The sequence below is a fragment of the Pholcus phalangioides genome, unplaced genomic scaffold (assembly GCF_987345545.1).
Source record: "Pholcus phalangioides strain wild (caught in Gottingen) unplaced genomic scaffold, Ppha-v1.0 ptg000009l_1, whole genome shotgun sequence".
In the NCBI taxonomy this organism is placed as follows: domain Eukaryota; kingdom Metazoa; phylum Arthropoda; class Arachnida; order Araneae; family Pholcidae; genus Pholcus; species Pholcus phalangioides.
Window position 1 is genome coordinate 58,465,447 of NW_028301602.1, and position 26,102 is coordinate 58,491,548.

General features: G+C 36.3%; 1 protein-coding gene across 1 annotated transcript in view; it reads left to right on the forward strand.

Annotated features, from left to right (window-relative positions):
• The first annotated feature begins 358 nt into the window (after window positions 1-358).
• Window positions 359-26,102, forward strand: part of LOC149083386 (uncharacterized) — a 30,722-nt gene continuing 4,978 nt past the window's right edge. The window contains exon 1 of the mRNA XM_089236657.1: window positions 359-1,172. Within this exon, the coding sequence (XP_089092783.1) occupies window positions 590-1,172 (583 nt within the window). The 5' untranslated portion in view covers window positions 359-589. The remainder of the gene's footprint in view (window positions 1,173-26,102) is intronic.

Sequence of the window (26,102 nt, forward strand, 5' to 3'; positions counted from 1 at the left end):
CGACCAGACTTTCACGGGGCCCCCCTTTATGATGAATTTATAGCGTGAAAAAACAAAAAAATGATTAAAATCCTCCAGGCTGGAGCCTTGTCAGCCCATTCTTTGTGGGAACCATGGTGCGCACTTAATAATAATAGTCTTCTTTTCAGAATGGATGTGGGATTTACACAGAAATTCAGCAAGTTAAACATGCTCTAGATTAAAAGTGATAGAAAGTTGGAAAATCCTTTCATGCTTCTATCATCATTATTCTTGTTTTGATAGTAGAGAAGGATAATATGAAGTAACCCTAGATTCGGTAGCGAAGAGTCATTGGCGGGGAAGTTGCCCGCTGGTGACGTTGTAATTCACTGGAGGCCAGGAGGGAGGAAAGAGAGGAAAAAACCCACCACCGCGTGTGGGTTTCGCTTCTACTTGCAGCAGCAGCAAAAGTTTTTCCTTCATTCATTGCACGTGGAGGAGACGACGTGCGTGCACTGTTGTTTCTCGGTGCGCCACACATCCTTCTCCAAGGATCCCTTCGTAGCACCGATCGTCAACACTGCATGTCTTTCTCGTGCGCATAGTAAAAACTTTGGAACAAAAAAAAATGCTATTCGCTACCAAACGCTGTGATTTTGCCCTCTGTTTCCTCTTGTGTGCTATTCTACCAGCAGTAATATCGTCCACGAAATTGTGTCCGAAGGATAACTATTGGTACGACGATTACAATGGAAAATGCAGGCCTTGCGGTGTCTGCAAGAGGAAATTCCTCGAGATTAAACCCTGTTCCGAATTCAGTAACACGATGTGCATAGATCCATCGGCGTTCACGTTCCTCAAGAACAATGCCATGAAGAAGCCGGAATCGACCGATACCACTGATAATAGTAATAGTTCTGTCTCGGGAACGTCTCTACCGCCTACTAAGCTTAAATGGCACGAGATGGAGACCATGGACGGAGACGGATTACGTAAACTGCATAACAGTGGTGATTATAATGTGCAGCAAGTGACGCTGGCGGCCGCACAGCATCAACAATCCAACAGGAATAATACTGAACATCAGCTGAAGAATTACAGTGTATGGGATCTGTGCATTCTCTCTGGATTGTTGGTGACTCTGTCCGCGGTGATGCTTGCGGTCTTCTCGATGACGATAAGACAAATCGATCGATTCTTCACCAAAAAGAGTAAGTTTTATTTCATAATATGAGAAAATTTTAGTCATTAATTTCTGAGATTAAATTTTGATCTTGAATTTCTCGTGCACATAACATTCTAAATTTCACTCATTTTACTAGGAGTGGTATATGTAAAGCGATACAAAATTTTGTTTTTTCATGTGAATCCTTGTCCTCTAATTTCCAATTAAGAAAGTTTTTGCCGCATCTCTTTTGAGCTCGAAAAAAAAATCGTGTTTCTAAGTGCAATATTTGCTGAGATATTGCTGATTAAAAGTTGGTGGGGACGACTGAGAATGCAGAAAAGTTTTGATAGAGACTGCAGCTGCAAAATAGAATTTGCCCCTTCATATGCTGTTCTTTTCGCTCATTTTCAACGTTTTTGAACTTAGGTGTCTCGGCTGCATTACACTTGGAAACTTTTTTTAGGCTCAGAAGAGATATGACAACTTTCAAATTGGAAGTTACAAGACGGGGGGGGGGGCGGCATGAAAAGAATTAATTTTTGTATCTCAGTATTATACACATGCGGACCCCCCCCCTCCCCCTCCCTTCCAGAAGAAGAAATTACATCTAAAATGAACTTGAATGTTGTTTGGATATTTTTATAACTTAATGTTTGTCTCTATTCCCAACACAGGCGGAGATAGACTTGAAAGTCTGGGGGTGGGGGCACGATGATGATGATGTCAATTCTTATATTTCTTATATACGCAAATACATTAGATTAGTCGTCTTTACCTTGGACGATATCTCCACCCATGATTCCCAACGATTCAAAACGTAAAGGGTGTGTAGCAGTAATTCTCGAAGTGTGCGACGCGTAGGGTGTTGCTAGGAGTTGGTATATAGATGTGTCTCTGGTCAGTGATTTGAAGTGATTCTTTTCTAGACTAATCTGGGGAGTAAACAATGACGAGGCAAAGGGAGCCGAGGGTGGAAAAGTTTAAGAATCACTGGTGTATAGGGATAAGACTATACATTCTGTATATGCGTGTACCTTGGTTTTTGAAGGAAACCGAAAAAAAATTATCTGAAGAAATGGTTATTGACACAATTTAAGAGCATAACTATTCAAAAAAATTTTCAATTAGGACAAGAAATACATCAGCAAATCGTGGAATTTTCAATTCGTAGCCGATAGCCATTCATGGTAGAAGATCATTATAATGTAGTTTCACGGTGTGATATTGAGTAATACAACTGCTCTTTGCTAATATCTATTAACTACAGGGCCGTAACTAGGCAGGTGCAACAGGTGCACCCGCACAGGGGCCACTTGGAAGTACGGCCCAGAATGGGCCTAAATTCAAATTCTTGCACATGGCACAGGAATGGCTAGCTACGGCCCTGATTAACTATACAAGTATTAGATCTGAACAATCTCTCCATCTCAGAGAGATATCGAAGCGTCCCCGAAGGACAGGGGTGTCGGAAATGTTTCGAACCTGTGGGTGCTCGTCTTGAGCTTTATATTGGAAATTACGATTTCTCAATCAATTCTGGGGGTGCTCAGACCCGTGCCACAAATTACCGTGGGTGCTCGAGCACCCACAGCACCCCCGGCTCCGACGACACTGCAGAAGGATAATTTATCCGAAAAAAAAAGTTCCAGAACAATGCTTCTTTTGATTTTTTCAGGACAAAATCTTTCATGTCATGCCATCTTTCATGTTGACAGATATGCTGTTATACTTTAAATTTCAAACATTTCGTGATGCTCTCAGCCTATAATTTAGTAACAGCACAAAGAAAACTTTAGGCGCCAATATCAATCTTTTAGTCGCCATGACAACCTAGCTGTTGGGATTTGTCCATCCTGTACATGGAACAAATTTTTTCCCGTAGAAGCTTAACGCGTGGGGATTAACCTTATTTACGTTTTAATCTTACAAATCGGATGACAAAAACCACGTAAAATGATCCCGCTTTCATGTTGTGTGTGTGTGTGTGTGTGTGTGTGCGCGCGTGGGAGAGAGAAGCAGATCTTTTTTTTTTAATTCTTTCTTTTATATATGTATTGCCAACATTCCATTATAAAAGTCTGATGAAAGTTTTTTTACAAAACTTGAAAAAACAACCAATAAGTCTTTCGGTTACTTTTGCTTGAATGCAAACGATACGCTTATTAGTGCAACACCGGCCTATGAATAACTAATGTACATGTACATTTTTCTACATTCATTCTCGATGCGAATAAGATCTAACGTAATAATGATTGTCATTTCGTACGTACGTGTTGGTCATTTTTCGATAATGGCGAGAAATATATTCGTATCGAGGTCAAGTATGACACTGTTAACGGCGAAATCTCATAAAAGGCAGAACAAAACTGGTTTACGTCTAGATTAAAGACTCGCATTAGTTGTTATTATTTTATTGCTTTTGTTTTTTGGGTAATTTTATTTCCCTGGGGAAGTTGCATTTGCATACTTTTTTTTCATGCGAATGATGAAAGAATTTTTTATATTTTCTATTAAGAGGAGATATAAAAGATAATCGCACGTAAATAGAACGTCTATTTGAAGAAAAACCTATGATGTTTTGAAAGTTATTATTATTTTGCTAACGTGTACGTGAGCAGAAAAATGACTGGATACACCAGTGATGAATATGTAGCTACTCAGAGCAAGGTGAAATAAGGATTTTGTTCGAAAAAAAGACTCGCCCCAATGTACCAAATACCTACTTGACGTAATACATACGTTGGATCCAAGGCCAACTCTTTCTTTTCCTACGATAAATCCATTTACCAATTTCGTCATTGAGAACAAAGCTCCATAAAAAAACAACATAGAAGAGATTCTAGTGCTAAGAGTTGTTATCCTTGTGGTCATTCTTCTTTGGGTGGAGGTATAGGAAAAACATATACACATCTGTCGTATTAAATAACTATTGATGGGAAATCTTGCTCCGAGGAGCAACTTCCGTCTCTATATGCCAAGAATATATCCTTAATTTTAAAAAAATTAGCTGATATTCAATCAGAGATTAATCATTAGTCCGTCTCTAATCATATGGTAGAACCAAAATTATATTATGACTGGAATCGTGTAATGGAAGTGAAAGTTTTACCATACGAAGCACAAGGTTTTGCGGTTGAGTAAGATACCTATAGATTTTATGTTCAAGGATCCTGTTTAGGCCGAATCGATCCAGCTGCCGTTTCCTGCTGAAAAAGCCCGAGCCCCGCCAATACTGCTGCTGGAAGAACTAAGCATCTGTCCAACAACCAGAACCAGTTTCGCTGATGACACCTGTGGTTCCTACCTATGTACACTTCGCCACCCCCCACCTCTTCGAAATCAGGCTTCCTGTCTACTTTCCCGTAGCCTCCAGTGAAATGAATCCACGTGCATTTCAGAGGTCCATTAATGACTACAGATGAAATTAAAAAGTCAATTAGGTGAAAAGACCTTCAATGACCTTACGGGTCTTTATATTTCCATTGCAAGCCTAGACTCAAGATCTCTTCTTGAATTTTTTCTTTACCATTTATCACAACAATATTTGCATGAACTCGCTAACTATAACATCATTAAAAAAATTAGCGAATCGAGATTCGTATCCGTATACTGAGGAGTATTACGATTTTATATAAGGTTACCGCTTTTCCCATCAGTCCGAATTGCGGAATTTCTGTCCGTAAAGTACTTTTATAAAATAAGCGAAATTACTGTTTTTTAGAGAATCAATCGATTTTTGGTTTAAAAAATATGTATACTTTATTTGTGAAATGAATCTTTGACCACAGCTGTCCTCAGTGATGTGAAACAGATGGGGGCCACCCAAGCCTAAGCGTCTGTCACCCCGTTATCATTTTGTACCAGGTCTCACGCGTGCCCCCACATCCTGGAGCAGGGCCACTAGGCTAGGATCTTTAGCGAGCTCCCCAAGCCAGACGCATATTTAATTTATAGCATGAGAACGGGAAAAAATTACGGTGATTGTCCCGGGTCCCAGAGCTGGAATCTCGTCAGCCCCACCCATGGTTCCACGACTTGTAAGGGTAGCCTTGTTTATAACACAAAACAAGAATAATATAATAAGCTGCAACATTTGTTATATCCAAGTTGATCATGCATTCAAGATCCGCAATGTTTCGATAGTCATGATTTTGTATTCATTGATCGCGGTGATTTGACCAACTGTTGTTCATCAATTGGCGACAGTTGGCCGGACTTCCCATTTTTATCTCGATGGAAAATGGTCAACCACGGGTGTCTGTATTTTATGGGTTGGAAATTTAGTAACCCTGTCGCATAAGGTGTGTTTCGAAATCTAAACGAAAGGCTATAAAACTGGAACATACAAAAAAAAAATTATATTTAACAAAAAAAAATTCTCACTGATATTGACAACTGTATTTTGATTCTTCTTGTGACAGTTTGTTTTTTTAGTGAAGAAAACAAAATTTAGAGCAGTGTGTCTTTTGAAAATCTAATCAACACTACTAATTTTATATCTTCAGTAAAATTCAGTATTATTCGCAGTAGTTTCATTTTCGTTCGTACAACGCGTGTTATGACCACCTCTGAGGTGAAAAAAATTTACAAAAACTCTTTGGAAAAAACACAAAAGATTTTCTTAGGAAACACAATTCATATTCTCTCTCGTGCTCTATTTTACACCTGGTTGCACAAACTCGTTATTATTTGGCCAGTCTATAAAAAAAAGCACGAAATTCCGCCTTTATCTTCGAGTAGGTGGAGTCGGTAATTTACAAAACGCCTTTATTGTTTTTTGTTGTTTTTTTTTAAGCCGGATTTTATTTTATTTATTTATCTTTATTTTTCATGGCTTCGTGCACATTTCTTAAGCACAGCTCAAAATATTTCAAATAGTATCGTTTCTTTTTTTCTTTAAAAAGAAAAAAACGACGAGGCGTTGACCATATTGTGAATTGAGTTCGTGTTGCTGATCACAATGGCGAATATTCCCACGCCCCTCTTAAGTGCCAGGTCATGTATTTGCCCTAGTATTGTGACTTTTGAGATACACGAGGAAATGAGATGCAGAAGATGTCTTACATTTATTCGGAATACCGGAAATGAGAGATTATTTAAATGATATACTGATTGCAAAAACTGATTATCGGCTTCAGATTCTAATCACTTGGAGGTTTCACAGCAGATCGTTCTTACCAGACGTAGGGTCCGGTTCGAAAATGATCGGTTTCCCCTTCACGGTACCAATAATTTTCTTTCATTCCTTATACAGACTTTCCATAAGTCATTGGAGATAGTAGACACTATCCTGTGTGTGAGTGTCGTACCTACTCCGCTAGACTAGACCGTTTCCTTTGTAGTCTAGTGGTCTGAGGCGCTCACCCGGCAAGTGAGAGGATGTGGGTTCAATTCTCTGCAAGGGTGGTTGAATTTTCTTTCTTTCCCAAGTTCATCTTCGCATCAGCCAGCTTATAAACTTTTATATTGTCATTCTAAGAGAAAAGTCACTTTATTTTATTATTACAAAAAAAGAAAAAAATTGTTCATGTAAAGGGTAGCTCTGTTTTGCAACTACGTACAGTATTATACAATTTGTGCCAATTATGATATGCAGGGCGCTTAATGTGATCACATCGGGACTCGCATGTAGGTTTCTGATTACAATAACCGATTGATAACTGCAGCAGAAGAAAATTCCGGTTGTATGTGCGATGACCACATGTCCCGTTTGGTTGAACGGGATAATTCCGTTTCTCTTCCACGTGACTGGTTTCAATATGTTAAAAATTGTGCCTATATTATTATTATTATTCGGAAACAGGATATTTTTCCTTTTTTAAGCTAAAATCTTTTTTTTTCTATTCAGAAGTTGTGAAGGGTTAGAATAGCATCGTCAAATATCGATCACCGATCACGATACTTTCTATAATGTACCGTACGTTCTATTGATTCGCTTGTGAGTCTTGTGGACGAGAAACTGAATGTGGTCAGTTTAAAAAAAACTGACCATGAACTGAAGAAAATACTTTTTTTTTAAATCTTACACTTGTCTTTACTTTTAGTTCAGGATTTTATACATTCTGTAAGAGAGGGAAATCGACATCCAAAAATTCATACGTTATTACAAAATTTTCAGGAATGCTGAAAAATTTCCATACGAAAAAAATATTAACGCAATTGAATTTAAAATAACGAGAGAAAGAAATTAATGAAATTTCGAACTGAAGGAAATTTTAAATTAATGAAAGAAATAATTCTAAAACCAATTAACACCTAATGAAAGAAATTGTCCAGCAACTAATGAAAATTTCGAATCGATGAATCGAAAATAAGAAAAATAGTTGACAGGTAATTCCAGCTCCCATGAAAATTCCGAATAAATAAGAAATAATTTCCAAAATTGATGAAAATTCCGAATTTATGAAAGAAACAATTTCAAAATTGGTAGAAATTCAGAATTAAATGAAAATGTAGAATTCCAGAAATATTTCTTTTTATATGGAAATGGAGAATTTATGAAAGAAATTATCATTATATAGCGTAAGTGCGACCTCCCAATGCCAAAAACGCCGGTCCCAGTGAGACCGTACCTTTCGCCCACCCCTAAGGGCGACTCTGGTTCAACTTTACCTTCAAAATACTAGTATGCAAATAGAAAAAAAAATTACGGCTAAAAAAATTGATAAAATGAACCGAAGTTCTAATTAAACAAACGGATTTTTTCCCCCCTATGCTATGATATTGGTCCGTTCTGTACTTATATTATAAACGATAATATTATCTGTAATTCTAATAAGCGGCACCTACTGTATTCCTCAAAATGTTTCTTTTAAAACCTAAAATTTTCTCTTTTCTCTGTTCTTACGGAATTTTAAAAATTCATTTTTTGATAACAATCCTCTTAGAAATGTGGTTTATGAGCACATAGAAACCGTTCTTGGTAGATAAATAAGAATCGTACTTGGAAAACTTTTTGGAAGAATTTTATCGCTCCATCTCTTGGTGGATTGGTGCCACGCTTTTGTTTCCTGCCACTGGGACATTTTTTTTCTTCTCGTAGGTTATTCTTGAAAAGACAAAGATGGAAATAAATAAATAAAACGTCAGTGTCTATGTATATCCTGGTGCCTCGGAGCCCTACTGATACGTTAGATGTTTGGTCAGTTTGACAGCCATATGTGAAGTACTATACACAACCATTTTTTTGCACAAACGTCGTAAATTCAGATAAGCACGATGCATGATCGTTCGCTTCCTAGTTGTTGCAATTCCGGGCATGGGAACTGAACATGCGTGACACGTGTGATCAAAGTAATTCACTGGATATATTCCTATATATATATATAGGAATATATATGGTGATTTTTTTTTTAGTGTAAACATCATGCAGAAATACAGCGATGGCAAGATGAAAGTATCTGAGCGATATATAACATGAGATTGCGTGACCTACGATATTCACTCATAATTTTTAGTAGTCACATACACGGCAACAAATTTCTATTGCGGTGATACCTCGCGACTAACGAAGATAATTCGTTCCGGAATCACGTTCGTTAGCCGAAACATGATTTTCCATAGATTTCTATGGAAAGTCGTTTAGTTCGTTCCAGGTACTGCCCAAAATTTAAAGATAATTTTTTTAAACACCAAGTAGAGTGGTATAAAAAAGACAAAAACTGATCGAAGGATTAACTGAATTTCTTCGGAATTGGATAAATTAGAATTCGAAGGAAGAGGTGGGAGAGATACTGAAGCTCTTTTTATTTTATAATATGCACACCAGGAGTCTTCAACGCACGGCCCGCGGACCACATTTAGCCCTCCAAGCTGTTTGTCGTGGCCCCCGACCATTTTCAGAAATTTTTTCAAAACGTATGATGATTAATTCTAGATTTTTTGAAAGAAAAGGTGTCGAAATTAATAAAAGAAGTTATTTAGAAATTAATTAAATAAATAATTTCGGAATTAGCTGATGAAAGTTCTGAATTTTTGAAAATATAATTTCAGAATTACTGAAAACATATAATAATTTGAATTTTTGAAATGAGAAAAATTTTTTGTTGAAACGAATAATTTCATCATCGAGAGAAATAATTTTGTAATTTCTGATAGAAATTATTTCACAATTAATAAAAGAGTAATTGCATGATTATTGAAAGAAATGATTTGAAGATATATTGATAAGAAAAATAATTTTTTCAGAATTACTAAAATAAATAATTACAGAATCATTTGAAGTGATTTCGGATTGAAATTAATCTCAGAATCAATTAATTTAATCAGCAATTAATTTATTTGAAGAACTGTTTCAGAATTAGTAAAAAAAATTATTTCAGAACTAATCAAAATGATAATTAATAAATGAAATAGTTTCAGAATAAATAAAAGTCTTCAATTATTTTTGTTCCTGTTAGTAAAAGCTGCCAATGGGACATTGAAATGTCACTAAATTACATGAGTTGGTGGCCCGCGGGCTTCGTGTGAAGTTTCAATTTGGAAGTTCAAGGTTGGACACCCTGGATGAACACAATCAACACAGCTTCAGTCTGTTAAGGCTGGTGTTGACACAATCCTGTTAGGCGTTCCCATCCATTTGTGTTTTGATCAGTTGAATGTCTGCTGCATGTAAATTAAAAAGAGGAGCTCCTAGAATGTCCAGACTGTTCAGTTTGAGATGCTAAGAGTCTTGCACTTAGAGAATACGTGCTCTGAAAACATAGGCTCCTTTTTTTCAATGCATTTGCTTGAATATTTCATTTTCAAAAACTTTCAGCAAGAGAAGTGGAGGGAAAAAAAATCTGGAAAAAAGATTGCGAGGTGGAGATGAGTTTTAATCGGACTCGCGAGCGACAGCAATTTTGATGATGACTAGCGCTAAAATTCAGTTCGCAACACGGCTATTTTATGTTAGCAAGTGCATCCCCATCAACAAAAGTGTTCGTTAGCCGAAATATCACTGTATTTGCTTTTGTCATTTCGAATTGTGATAGACTGAATTTGGAGTTCACAGAAAGAAAACCACTGTATATTCGGAACTGGCTACTGTCTTTTGTTTTTCTTCCTCTGCGACGAAAAACATCATGAATAATTCATAGAAAAATATTCTTGGATCATGATATTTATTTTCCCCTCATAAACATTTTAGAGATGTTTACGTAGACTTATTTTTGGAGTATGAAAACACTTTGCAAGGTTAAAAGCACGCTGAAGAAACTACAAAGGTGCTTTTGTATTATTCAGCTACGATTGTTTTGCTTCGGAGATTACTAGTACAACGCACTTTTTTTCCAAAATGATGATTGCAAACCAAATTAATGATGTCACGTCTTCCTCTCCATGTTTTATTACTGATTTTCCGAGACTTTTTAATACTTATATAATCCGTCGTTTCCTTCCATCTCATCTACCGAATGGATTTTTGTTTACCAGTAGCCGGCCCATCACCATCATGCTTCGCAAGTCAAACGTATCGTCCTGTACTTGTTATTGTTCTGGCTAATGACCGCGCTGGTGATTCAGCAGTGAATGGAAAGCAGTCACAGAAAAATAGACTCCTCTCTCGCTCTCTCGTTCCCAGTCTTATCTGTCAGTCTATCTATATAACTTTTAGTGAAATAAAAATTACACAAGCTGAACTTATTATAAAAAAAAGATAAATTATACAAGCATTTTCTTCTCTTCCGTCACACGCCAATTATACTGGATGCAGTAAATGAACTTGGATGCGAGCTTCACTTTCTAACATGCGAAAGGATCGTTTTCATCGGCTATGATTTTTGAGCATAATTATCTAAAGGCCACCTAACGAACCTATGTCAATAAAAACAGTGTGGACATTGTTTTTACGACAAATTAAAATTCGAATGATAAGGTAAAATATGGCCCTTACGATCGTTTCGGAACGCTATGGGTTTCGTTCTCAAAAGATAAAAAAATAAATAAAAAGGTCTTGGATGGAAAGGACCAAAAATCCGGCCATTACGACGGACGCCAACTTGATAGAATGAAATGCAACTAACGCTTAGTTGATGATGATGATTCGGCAGCCGAATATCAATTTTCTTAAAATTCATCTCAATTATAAATAAAATTGGTGTTTTTAATTGAAAATGAAACTTAATTGTGTTATTTATATTTTAAATAAATATTACAAAAACTGATAGTTGAGGGATTTTTATTGCCATGATACAGGCCCCCCCCCCGGCTTTTGAAAATACACTAAAAATGGTATGTATATATATATATATTTATATATATATATATACATGCATTGAGTATATGTGCTTTGACACCCCCCCCCCCCTGGAAAAAGTTGAAATGACGGCCCTGCCATGATACTGGTAATTAAATTTAACGATGATATATTGTATTTTAATATTACTTCAACAATCAATTTTTTTTTCCAACATTACCCATTGGTAATTGGCACCCATAAAGTTCAATGTTCTTTTCATGGCCATTAACACCATTTTCGAGTCTATGCGATGACCAGATGATTGTCGTATCAGTCCGCACTATTCCCACAAGTTAAATGATAGGACGTGCTATCTGCAGCCGATCGCGATCGGTTCTGCAATTTCGTCTCAGTTTTATTGATAGTCACATAATAAAAAAAACAGTGAGCGCAATTTAATGTGATCATATCGAGAAACGGAGTTTTTGATAACATTAACCGATTGATAACCATATCCAAAGAAAATTTAGATGCTAATGAGATGACCATATATCCCGTTTTGTGCGAAAAAATGGGACCGCTTCGTTTCTTTTTACTTTTAATCAATTTTACATATAATTAAGAAAAAATGTCAAGCAATATTTACTCTCAATCAGTAATGCATCAAATTATGACTTATTTCTTATTTTTCCCTGTCTAGATGTTCTTTGGCTCTTTTGCCTTTTTCAGTAGCTCAACTCATATCTTGTTTAAGTACATCCTTGATTTAGTGAACTTGTGTAATTAATTCATGATCACCTCCACCTTTTATTGCGGTAGGATTATATTTTCACAGTTTCATGTTTTCACTCTGTCTTAGAAATCACCCTTCCCCCCCCCCCCGATATAACTTTTTCACAGGAAAGTGTATATACCACACAAAATAAAATATAATCAAAATTCCAATTAACATATTTTTTTAATATTAGTAGGATGTACTCGGATTTATACAGATATTCGGCCGAACCGAATATTGTGCAAAAGGGCCGAATACTGAATAGCAGCCGAGTATTCGTCCCATCTCTAATAAATATCAGTATGAAAATGCTCAAACAACATGGAGTGTTTTATAATCGTTTCTTTGTGGTTTGGATTATATGGCAGTAATTCTAATGTATAAATCTAGTTCTGCATTTAAGGGAGGGGGAAAAACATGTCTACTCACTCTAGTTGTGAGCATGGATTTTTTTTTTTTGGCAAAGTTGCACAGACGGCGGCTCGTGAGGTAAACCTAATCTCAAATTTCCTGCCTTTGCTGAATATATAGAATACCCTCTCGCTGGCTTTCTTTCTCTGTCAGTGTATAGAGTGTATGTTTTTTTCTTCTTTTTCTTTGACATCATGATTATTGTTATTGTCCCGCCAAAAGTTCCATCTGTCGCGATCCATCTTCTGGGAGTCGGTTTTATATGAGGACTGACTTTTTTTTTTTTAAATGAACTCTCCTACTTTTCCTTTCTGAAAAAATCACGGTTCCACTCGATATATCCCTCCTCCCCTTTGATTCGGAAAAACCACTTTAGTGAGCAGATGTGTGCATATTTAAATGATTATAACCGCGACGGAAAAGTAAAATATATTTTGGTTTGTTTTTTTTCTTTGAGAAGCTGATTGGTGCCCGTAAAGTTCAATGTTCTTTTCATGGCCATTAACACCATTTTCGAGTCTATGCGATGACCAGATGATTGTCGTATCAGTCCGCACTATTCCCACAAGTTAAATGATAGGACGTGCTATCTGCAGCCGATCACGATCGGTTCTGCAATTTCGTCTCAGTTTTATTGATAGTCACATAATAAAAAAACAGTGAGCGCAATTTAATGCGATCATATCGAGACCCGGAGTTTTTCATAACATTAACCGATTGATAACCATATCCAAAGAAAATTCAGATGCTAATGAGATGACCATATATCCCGTTTTGTACGAAAAACGGGGCCGCTTAGTTTCTTTTACGTAAAACCCTATATGTAATAGACACAGATTTTCTTCTTAGCTTTTGACTTCTAATTGATCTGAAACTACTCCGTCGATTAAGTGATACTGAGAGGTATGCGCAGGGGGGGGGGGGGCATAGTAACTCGTATCTGCCCTTTCCCCCCCCCCCCCACACACACACACACACACAAGCCGACGAAAGTTTGGAAAAAAAACTTCAATATCTCTGTGAAAAAAATTTAAATATCAAAAGAAGATACCTTTCATTTACTATTTTGACCAGTTTCTGTTGATTTAAATGCTTTTTGCAAGGTGGTAACTCCAAATTTCTCGGGAAGAAAATTTTGTGCCCCCTCCAAAAGTTGATCTGTGCATGCTCTTGACTGTTACGAGGCTTTCGAAAATTGAAAATATTTCTTATAATTGTTCCATTCTCTCTCTCTCTCTCCATTATACACTGAAGTGCCAAAAGTCATGGGATACCTCTTAATATTGCTGCGCTTCGCCGGGTAAAATGCACAATTACAGATCCCACAAGTGACCTGCAGTGCAGTTCCACATCACTTAAGTGACCCGTGGCACATTTACAGATAATTGAGTGAGTTGCGGCACAGTTCCAGAGCATCTCATCACTTAAGTTACCCGCGACACAGTACCAGATCACTGAAGTAACCCACGGCATATAGGCTATACAGATCACTTAAGTGGCCCGCGATACGTTTTCAAACCAATGAAGTGGTCATTTGATCATTTTTGTCGCACCATGGACATTTTCTGCACACGAGGGCTAATTAGACCGGGACCTACAATTTATTGCCAATTCCGAACGGCAGGCTTGTTTTTTATATACTCACCGAGAGGTTGGTGCGCTAACCCAACGATGGGGGATTCCCTCCGGTAGCAATTTTTTCCGCGGTCATATGTCGCCGTTTCTGTTGTATCCCTGTGTCAGGAAAGTATTCTGACAAGGCCAAGGACGAACCGGGTATCGAACTCGCGACACCTCTAAACATCCTTTGGTACTTTAGGCGAGTATCTTATCGACCTGGGCTACCGCTCCCACCAATGAAGTGGCCCGCGTTGTCTTAAAGGCTGAGCGCCTTTGGATTAGAGTCCAGTTCTGGGTGTTCGAACCCAACAGTGTGAAAAAACTTGAAATGCCGCTTATTCTAATTTTCCTTCTGCAACAGAAAAATATAACGCGAATGAATAGTTCTTGCCTGTCAGTTATAGGTTAGAATCGAGAGAAAGACAGCCTAGTCTTAATTAAAGTGTGATTGTTGCTCGATATTTCGAGCTGTTCTTATCTCCATCTTTTGTCCCGCGCATTCTTTTCCTCGTTCATGATTTATAGTCAATTTCGCACGAACTTTTGCCCTATTTTATCCACTTTGTATTTTCCTAAGTCGTTTTTGTCTCGCTTCTTTCTCACTGGAATGATATATGATACGGAATATAATAAACCATTTGCAGCTATACATATGATTACAAAAGAAAGGGGATTCAGGAAAGGAATGAGACCAGCAATTAATTCTCCAGATATGGCAGTGTCGTATGTATCTTGTAGGAAACTACGGTGATTGCAATAATTCTGGATGTGGTTGAGGAAGATATGATGAAGAGTATGAGAATTGAGGAAGAGTATGAATGTATATAATATAGTTTTCATACTCAAGCTCTCTGATGGTGAGGAAAGAGCAGTGAAGTATGGAACGAAGTTTTTAGAAATTGAGATTGGGGAGGAGGGGGGGTGGGTGACCTCATCTTTTGAGTTACAAGTACCATATATTTCAAAGACTTAAATTGAGATGAATTATGGGAACACTTTTTTTTAGAATTTCATACCATCTCGGTGTCTTTTTGAAATTCGCTATGCGTGTAATACTTTTCGAATACTATTGCAGTTTTATTAGATTCGATTTCAATCACTCAGTTTGCATATTTCGAAACAAATATCATTAGCAGAGCCCGGATTATATGTACTAAAAAAGTGGCGAAATATGCTCTAAAAATATGTGAGTATGCACTTAAAAATGCCAAAACATACACTTAAAAATCCTGAAAAGTTAAAAATCTGAAATATGTACCAAAAATGAGAAAATATGCATTAAAAATTATCATGCAAAAAGGAGCAGATATATTTCTAAAATTCATATTTTCTGTGTCTTAATGCACATTCATTTACAAAAAAATATCCCCACATATGTCTACACTGCATGGAAATAACTTCTGCATATTTTTTATTTAAGCATTTTTAATCTCTAGTTTGTTGTAGCTGCACAGTAATGAAGTACTAGTAACAAAAGAATTTCAACAGTGTTTTCAGAAGAAAAAAAAAATTAACACTTTTGACACATCTTTAAAAATAGCGTTACAATAAATTTCAATTACAATTTTACATAAAACGGTTGATTATTTGGAAAATACAGTATTACACAAATATCTATTTTAACTCCCTAAATTCCTCCTCTGGTAAAATAAAACCGATGTTATGAAAATATTAAGAGAAATATTCATTTGAAAAATTATATTTAAAAAAAAGTGATTGAGCTTAGATAAACCTTCAAAAACATACACTCATTCTGAAAATTCTTTGATTTCATACATTTATATGCATTAATGCAAAAAAAGCCAAAATATGCAAATGCATATGCATTCGCGTGTAAGCCGGGCTCTAATCATTAGCATCAATCAGTGGTGAGAATCAATCTTGGACGTGCTCGATCCAGGAATAAGATTTATGGGCATAATTATTTTCAGCAGCAGGTTACGAAAGTTCGTGTTTTTTACTTCCAATGGTTTATGATCAAAATTAGTTTGATTTTGTTTCAGAATTTATGTCTTGCTAAAAATAATAACCTGCAGGCGCACATGGTTGTTCTTAATTTCACCAAGAGTGTTTGCAATCAGTACTTTCTTGATACGAATTCGGGACATTAATTCAATTGCGGGGTTTGTATAATGATTGATGTATACGTCTTGATATGAGGAAACGTGAAAGCATCTTGCGGTCGTAGAGTTCAGAAGACATTAAAGGAGGTTAAAGTTGATGAACTCTATGTCTTAATACATTATCTGAATTCTAATGGGTTGTTTTAAAAAAAATTGGTGCACATCAAGAGTGATTATACACAACGCGTAATCAATCTCTAGGTATAGGAAGGGAAATGGTAGGGTTTTCAGTGGCTTGGAAAGTCAGAGAAAAATGAAAAATTATCATATATATATATATAAAGTCAGAGAGAAAATGTAAAATAACTGACGAAAGTAGGGGGGGGGGAACTGAAATTCGAAACAATATTTGTGGAAGATTGAGATTTCGAATTATACGAATATTTATTTCTTCAAAAGTTTTGATTAGAGAAAGTCAGGGAAATATTTTAGTTTTAGTCAGGAAAATGATCAAGTAGATTTTTCTGGGAACCCTGAATCATGGAATTGAGCTATACACTTGTTTTGAATGCGAAAGATATTTTTTAGAAAAAGGTCTTTTTGCAAACCCAGCGTCATTAGTTGATCAACCAAAAGTTATGAACTACGTCAGCGTTTCTCAACCTATGGTTCGGTCCACGACGATGGAATTAGGTGGTCTGCACGTGAACTTGATAATTCGATATTCGATGAAGGAAAAATTATTCGGTTGTAATTTATATTACTAATCTCCATAAAGATTTAAAATAAAAATTTCACCTTCACACTTAAATTCGCCATACTTCATCAAGAAAAATGCGAGAAATTGCGATCCCCTAAGTATGGGATATCATTGATTTTGTAACCAAAAGATGTAATTTATGTGATTATAAATTTGCTAAGTAAGCCTACAACAAAACTGGATGAAGGGTGGGGAAATAAAAGGCTGCTACAAATCGGAATAAACAAAAATGTATTTGATGAAAAAAACATTCAAATGAATAGACGACCATATTTCATTGAGAAACATAAGGGGAACTGGATCTTAAATACAGTAAAATACGGAGCGTCGCCAGTTGTCATCAAAAACGTTACCATAAGTCCGCAAATTCATTAATTGCAGTTATAATCACTGAAAAGACGTTGAACCTGACGAATACGTAAGATGAATATTTTTATTTTAGCCATAATTATCATAATTATAATTATAGAAACGCTATGTATTCACGATTTTAGTAAACATTGCAAATTTAAATGAGCATCGTTGAAAAAACTGGACAAATGTATGAAAAAAAATTCGGAACAAAAAACTGAAAACACTGGAATGTCCCGTAATACGGGACACTAATGGTCCGTCGAATGGTTTTAGATATTTTACTGGTGTTTAGAAAAGTTGAACGATCAGAAACGATGAACTATCTAAGGGTACAAAATTAGTTGTCCATCAACTCATGGATATGTATAACACATTTAGTAGCTTGTACATATTCATACATTGCATTCATCATCGTACTATACCCTTTCAGACCCTGCATACACAAATACGGTGGTTGCTTTTCTTAAGATTTAAGCCCTGAATTGTGTAAGTTTTGAGTTGGAAATATCATGAATATGAACTTTGGGGGCTTTCATCAGAAGGCAGCACTTACAGTTGAACTTTCGGGGGATTTTAAGATGGCGTCCAGGGGGAAGAAGTGCCTCCGGGAAAAGTGTGATTTATTACATGAAATTTAGCAATAAATTCTGGAAAAAATTATATGCGAAGATGAATATACTCTGCTGGAAAAATTTCAATGAAGTAAATTATTTCTTCACAAGAAAAAACAATTGAGAATTTGATGAAAAAATAAATAAAACTTTGCTGACATTTATGTTTTTAATGTATTTTTTGAGTAGTATCAAAAATGCAAAAACCTCTTGATAATTGAAAAATTAATGCTCTGAAAGAAAGAATGCCTGTCTGAAAGAGATAGATATGACAGTAGCTTCAAATAGTCATAGAGCATTTATAAGCACTCATTTAACTTTGATATTTCAAAATTAAGACCAGATTAAGATATACCATCAATATCATTTGAAATAATTTAAATCACATTGCATTATTATAAAATGAAAATTTCGTGAAAAAATCAAATGATAATTACATGAGAAATTTTTGATTCCTTCAAAATACTTGATCAAATATAAGATAAAGATAAATTTCTTTAAGGTCAAATATGGGTTAAGAAATCTTCGCCAAATGTTACGCACGCTTTATGTCGGATACGATTTGAAATATAGTCAGTTTTTAAAAGTTCAAAAAAATTTAATGAATTTAAAAACGCCCTGAGAAGAAACCGAGAGTTCGGTTGACCGCTTCTAAATATTGGGTCAGAAAAAACTGCTAAAAAATAAGTAGCAGTCAGAAACAAGGAGGGCTACTATATGTATGTACTACCTTATATACCAACTGTTCTCAACGTTTTTTTGACTCGCGGATCCCTTTTTAAAGTATATAATTTCTATGGCGGAGCCCCTCGGGCTTTCTTTTTTTTTAACTTTATCAAATTTACTGATTTATTTTATTTCCTTCAAGTGGCGGCGGGGCCCCTGGGAAATGCACAAGGAGCCCCAAGGTCTCCGCGGAGCACCGGTTGAGAGAGAACCACTATTATATACCATTATATATGCTATACCTATATGACATCAGTATTATGATTTCTTCTTATAGTCTTTACAGGTGCACCCGACGGGGTTCCGGGCTCAGAGTGAAACACAGGCGGGCCCCATTAATGAAAATTAAGGGCCCTATATTATTCTAGAATTCATTTATTCGACGATTTGATTTTGTTATCAAAAGTTTGTTTTCGTTAATTCTGAAATCCTTTTTTCATTAAATATGATTTGAATATGATTCTGAAAATATTTTTTTCAGTAATTCTGGAAATGTTTTTCATCAATTATAAAAATATTTTTCCCGTATGACTCAGGAAATGTTTTTTTTTATTACTTATGAATTTTCATGAATTGTGAAGCATTTTTTCTCACTGATTCCGGAAATATTTTTCATTAATTACGAATTTTCTCATGAATTGTAAAATATTTTTTCCTCACTAATTCAGATATTTCTTTTTAGTTGTGGAATGTTTTCTAAAAATAAATTTGAAATTACTTCTTTCGCCATTTCTGGAATGCATTTTTTCATTGAAGTTTTTCCAGCATTTTCATAAATTCTGTAGCTATGTAATTCTCTTCGTCGGCGGGCAACTGTGAAGAGCTTCGAGGGCCACATGCGGCCCGCTGGCCATGCGCTGACGTCATCATGCTTCTTCTCCAAAGCTACTTCTCCATACAATAATTATGTTCCTTACTTCAAGAAGGTACGGAATTGAAACTGTAAACTTTCTTTTAACGAGGGTAGAGGGCCCGGATGAGTCCTCGCATTTCTTGGACTGATCTTCGCCATCCCATTAGCGAACGTCTTTCATCGTGAAGATGCAAGCCGCATAACATCCGGTTGGCTTCTAATGTTTTTGCTGGTGACCTCTTCAACTCCTACTCCTCCTGCAGTTGGAGTGAATCTTTAGACAAGAAGGAAAATCTCCCGATAGATTTTCTTTTTTTCCAAGCTCCCGACACAAACCTCTTCTGGCGTTCGTCTTCTTACGCTCGTATGTAATCTAATAGTTTGTTGAGGAGCTGTCACTTCCCACACTAAACGCAGTATAAACATAAACAACTGTGACTTCCTGCAATTTCTCAGTTATGGTTCATCAGTTGACTGTCGTATCTCTAATGCACTTAGATTACAAGGAATGGTCCCTTTCTGACCTCCTGGCAACTCAATTTAGTCGGTGGAGCCTAAAGTATTGAAGTGTTTGTTGATTGGCATATTAGGTTCATTGTAATTACGCGCTTAATTTTTTTTTCTGCGATACAATATGCATTGAGTTCTCACAATATCAAAGTAATGATGGTCACACACAGTATTGAACGCAATAGAAAATAAACAACTTTCCAGATGCAGTATCTCAACACGTGTGATGTCTAATCTCCAATGTGTGGTGATATCACCCCCCCCCCCCCAGGCAGCGCAGTGGGAGTCAAACATCCTGCTTACACAAACACGAAAATTCAGGTATCCGCAACTTTCACTTCCAACATAGAAGACAGATGGCAGCAGTTCCCGAATTCGAAACACGGATGACTCGGATATCATAAATACATTATTGTCATGCATTTACACACACACGACACATTCAAGTATGCCCCAACTCGTTAGAAATGCCTGAAAGAAATGTTTACGAGGTGCATGTACGGTTTTTAGTAATTGTAGTCTTCAACATAGATAGATAGATAGATAGAACCGCTCACAACCCCGGACTGAAGTGTCCAACATAGTAAACCAACATTTGTTCATGATGTTTCATGAACCTAACATAAATCTTTCTTGAATTTAAATAGGCTAACTGCAAAATCGAATCAGTTAAATAATCTCAACGAAAACGCAGAAACACGTCCACTAGTGTTGTCATAATTTTGTATTCAATTAAATCTGTTGATGTCAGATGTAATTGGATACGGAACCGGGCATTAAAACTATTTTTTATGCCTTTTTAAAGATTAATTTAAAAATAGGTAAAAAATTTCATCACTCATCTTAAAGGAAAAAAGGTCAATCACATCGCAAAATCAACATCTTTTCATTAAAAAAATCAGTATCTTCACACAACATCCAGTTTTCTGTATATCTGGCGTAAACAAGTAGAGAGCGACATCATAACATATAAAACTTTAGTTCACAATCCATGTGAAATTCTTCATATCAAAATAAAAAGCGGAAAATTTTGTGAAAATCAAACGGATACAAAACGCAGTTTGTGTGGTTTCCTCTATCTTGTTCATCTAAATTTAAAGAGGTGCTAGACAAAATGAACGTATTCAAGAAATGTGTAATTCGTTCCTTAATATAGCTTCCTAGCTGAAGAGGGGGGGGGGGGGGAAGCCTCAAGTGTTGCTACCTTTCTTTGCAATTCAGGGCATGAACGTCTCTCAACTTCTCTTTTTACTTTTGGAAGGCCCTAAAAATTGTGCCAGATTCCTTCCAAGTGAAAGCCCTGGTCTCTGACTGTAACGTCCTGCCATTTTACTTTTTTTTTTCAGCCTCTTTCTTTGAGTTTTGTATTGCCATCCTTCAAAGATGGGTAACTTTCCTAAAATAACATTTTTTTTCCCTTCTTATTTTGGCTATATCCTGGGGCCTTTTCAACCTTTTGTTTTGAGGGTCTCTTTTTTTTTTTTAGGTCTAGTACATATTACGTGTCTCCACGCGCCATGAATCAGTACGTACTACTGCACACAACACACATACACGAGAAGGTCGTTCTTTGGGAATACAGGTAGGCTATATAAAGTGAAAGCCAGACTCGATGCGTGAAAGAAGAAAGGTTGAAAAAAAAAAGGAACTTGTGGGTTTTCGGGTCACCACCTCCAATATGCGACGAGTCGAATTGGGGTTTTTTTCAGTGAATCGTCATGATAATGGTCAGAATGTCTGGGGGTTGGAGGATGGCCTTGAGCTACATTTCGGCCACACACACATGATTCGGCCAACACGCTCGCATAAATGATTCGTTTACACACAAACAGAGATATGATGTTCACGCTTCTCTTCCTATACTATGCCACGGTCATTTCAAATAAACGAGTTTCAACTAGACCGAGACCTGCGTGGTTTTTCAAATGGCTAGTTATGTATGGCATCCCACCGTGGTTCACACTCACTACAGCTTGTGACTGATCAAGATTGATCCCCCCCCCCCCCCCACATAAAACTATGTTTCAACTATTTTTATTAAAACTTTATAAAGTGTTTTTTTTTTCCAGTTCCATTACATATATATATATATTTATTTATTTGAATAGCATAGCACTGATTTCATTCGATCATAAAATAGTCCCACTTATTTGAAACCCTACATCACGAAATCTTTGGCTGAATAGAGCAGTGTTTCTCAATCGCCGGGCCCTGGCGTTAGTCAAACCGGGCCCCGTGAATGATTCGTCGTTTCATTTTTCCCTATTTATTTCCCATTAGTCGTGTTTATGACCGGGCCTTTCACTCGAAAAAAAATGCTCAACCGGGCCGCGGGCTTCCAAAGGTTGAGAACCACTGGAATAGAGTACGACTCTGTCTCTTTCTTTCAAAAACAATGAATGCGAAAACTTCTAGTTTCCCAGGTATAATTTTTGTTGAAGAACGGAAATGCCAAAAAATTCGTGAATGAAATTTTTGGGTCTCTAATCATATCACGGTGGTTCCCCTCGTCCTTTTTTCATGTTATTCTAATTGCCTACAAAAAAACGGAGAAGGTGTTTATATGCTCAGCCCGTGGCCAGTGGAGACATCTGATGTGACCTAAAATATCAAACCTGATTCAACTCATGGTCATTAGAAATTAAAATTTGACTATTCCAAATGGTCAATTTGATGAGCCGATGATGAAACTATGTATATGTACTACTATTAAGTTATTTATACTATTATTAAGTTATTTATACTATTATTAAGTTATTTATACTATTATTAAGTTATTTGTACATGCACACAGCACACACACCTCGTACACATTCCTCTGCGGAATTTCTACCGAATCGGCACATGCCGGAATGTACGTTCTGGGTGTATGTGTGATCCGTAACGTATTTATGTTGCAGAGTTATGTTTGTTTCGTGTTCTTGTTGGTGCTGCCATCTGTCTTACATATTTTGAGTTAAAGATGGCATATGCTTGAATTTCCTTATTATGAAAAACTACAGTCGACGCTCGGTTTTTCACGACCCTCCAATTTACGATCTTTTTTACGAACTGGTCTATGTCCCAAACAGTATGCCATAAGACAATATTAAAATCTGCTCTATTTTACGGACTCTTTTTTTTTCTTCCCTATTTTTTTTCGGTAATTTTATTCTTTCATCCGCCTCCGAGTTCATTGTAATCAAAAGTAAACTTCAGTTCGGACATTCTACATTACTTAAAAGAGAATAGAAGAAGAGATGGGGGAGGTAGATAGTTCACTAATTTGTTATCGCCAATATACAAGTGTTTTGTGAACACGTGCTAGGAAGAAGGGTTCGATTGTTAGTGGGGGTGACCGTGGATTAAAGATGTTTTGACAACGTAATTCACTCTTTGTGCATTATGTTTGGATAAATTGGTGGTTTCATAAATAGTCTCAGAACTAGTATGATAAATTAGATTATTGATATAGCCATTTCTAAGTCAAGACTCGATTGAACTCCACTTTAGCCAACCGCTGTTCGTCTACTTTCCTCTTCGCTATGTCAAATAAAAAACGGGAAAGATAGTGCTTGATAGTAGATGAAAAAAAAAGATTTTGAGAGAAATTAAGGTACGAAATTCTTACAATGACAGAAAAGAGGTGTTGCGATGAAGCAAGCAAAAATAAGTGATTCTTATGGAAATCATCAACAAAGGTGATTGAGCAACTCATTTTTTATCTCATTTTCTTCAACGTCTCTCCCATTTACGAACTTTCGACTTTACTAACTAATTACCAAGTCTGTACGGGTTCGTAAAAAGACTGTATGTGGTGAACTTTATGTGTACTGTATACCTAATTATTATTATTATTTATGATTATTTTTTATTAATTGATATTATATTAATTTATTCTTATTATTCTTAAAACTGTAGCCACAAATTACTCACCTTCTTCTGTAAGCGGCAAAATGCTATAACGGGTTCTTAACCTATGGGTCACTACCAAAATTTTTTTCGCTGGGGCTTCTATTGAGATCTAATGTGGGGATTCTAACTTCTATGGATATGTAAGATGGGTCATATGTATCCACTTACAATCCTGTTACAAATCCACTGGTTTTGCTAAATTCTAAAATAAAAATTCTGTTAATAAGGGTTTTTTTTCAATTCAGAATAGACGTATGAGACTTGTGTTGCGAAGTTTATCACGCCCAAGAAATGTTAAGAAATGCCTGTGCTATATCCTCTGATACAAAGCCAGAGCTTGATTGGATGCCTTCTCCAAATGTTAAAAAATGACTGATATATATATATATATATATATATATATCACATGATTAAGTCTGTTGTACTGTCAGTTTTGTCTACCCGTCCCGAAACACCACTCTCCCCCTAAAATAAAATACTGGCTGCGGTCCTGCAATAATGGAAACTATCGAAAGCTAACAGGAATGAGTCTGGAAGAAAGTGACAATCCCGATATTTTGGTTTAGAATCTTCCTTTATTTTAATTTTTTTTTTAATTGGAATTATTTTATTTCATTGTGACCCGCAACCATTTATCATACCAATCATGCGGCCAGTGACCCATTTCCAAATCGTTTGTTGCACGAAATCTTCAAAAGTTTGAGCGCCCCTACCCTAGGAGTGTTGAATCGATTCCCATCGAAAATGCAATCAAAATTTTCTCATTAGATCTCGTCATGAAAGCGTTGTAACCCATTGTGTGTAGAAATACTTGTTTATTTCAAAACAACCCGCCTAAGAATATAACAAGGTAAAAATAAATGCCCTATGAGACCAGACAAAAAAAAATAAAAATCTTGAACGAATACTTTTCTTCGCTCATACCCTTAAAAAAAATAAAAGTAACAGAGTATGATGAGGTTCATGAGTATGACGATATATTGTCTTCGCAAACGTTGGAATGAAAAACAAACAGCATTGTTTTATCATGGTATGATTTATGCTCAGGGTCATAGGTTGTGTTCAGTCTTGGGAGAGAGAAAAAAGCATCATCGTCGTTTTTCTTCTCACAATTGTGTACTTGCTTGCTCGTCTCGTTCGCCTTCGAGTGGCCAATTGGCTGTGAAACTTCTCACAACAATAGTACAGTAGAATTTCGTTTATACGTCCCTCAGTTATACAACTTCCGCACTTATGCGACGTTTAGCTTCGGCAGCAATAGGTTCCTATAAATTTTAATGTTAAAATAAATCATTTATTCGACACAGAACCTCAATTATTCGACGTTGTCACTTCGACTCGAACGCCAAATCTTTGAAATAAACGTCGAATACCCATCAGATGCTCAATTTTTGTGGACCGTGTTCAAAAACGCCTTGCTGAAACAGTTCTTGCATAGCGTCACCGCAAAAGCCATAAATTTTAAAGTGATTGCTGATTGCTTGTTTCTAAGAACACGCAGACGTGGCGGGTCCCGAAAAAACGGGTTTCAATTATTTAAAAGACCTATTTAATATTTATTTCATGTCCTTTCAGAATTTTTTTTCTCTCCCAATGTTTTCTGTGTTATCCCCAGAGGGTGGGAAAGTCCATAGTAGGCGTTTGGGGGAGGGGGAGGAGGGGAGTACAGGTCTGCCAATAAGAAACATAACAAATGTAATGTTCTGCTAATTTTACTTCTCTAAGCGATTTTAAAATTCAATTTTTTTTCCCTCAAGTATGACTGAAAACAATTTTTTTTTTTAATAACAGAATTGGCGAGGCAATTAGCACATTCAATTTTGTAATTTTTTTTGAACGTCTGTGGAGGGGATCTTTTTTTTTTTAAAGAAGTCTCAGTTGCGGCGCGACTTTCGCATTTATACGAAGTTTTGACCCGGCCTATTGAACGTCGTATAAACGAGGCTCCACTGTATATTTAACAGAAGAAGAAAAAAATTTATACATATATATATATATATATATATATGTATATATTTTTTTTGTATTCAGTTTCTTTTATATCTCTTAATCTGAGGTTGCGTGCGAAAATGAGGAGACCATTTCCGGTGAAGGATGCCGTGGTATTTCTTTTAGTGGTATTCTTCTCTCTGTGGCATCATCTTCATAGAACTTCCATTTAACGCCTCACAATACGGAGAGAGGCCTTATCTCGTCTTCACTATCACTTTTTTCTCTCCTTTTTTTTTTTTTTTTTC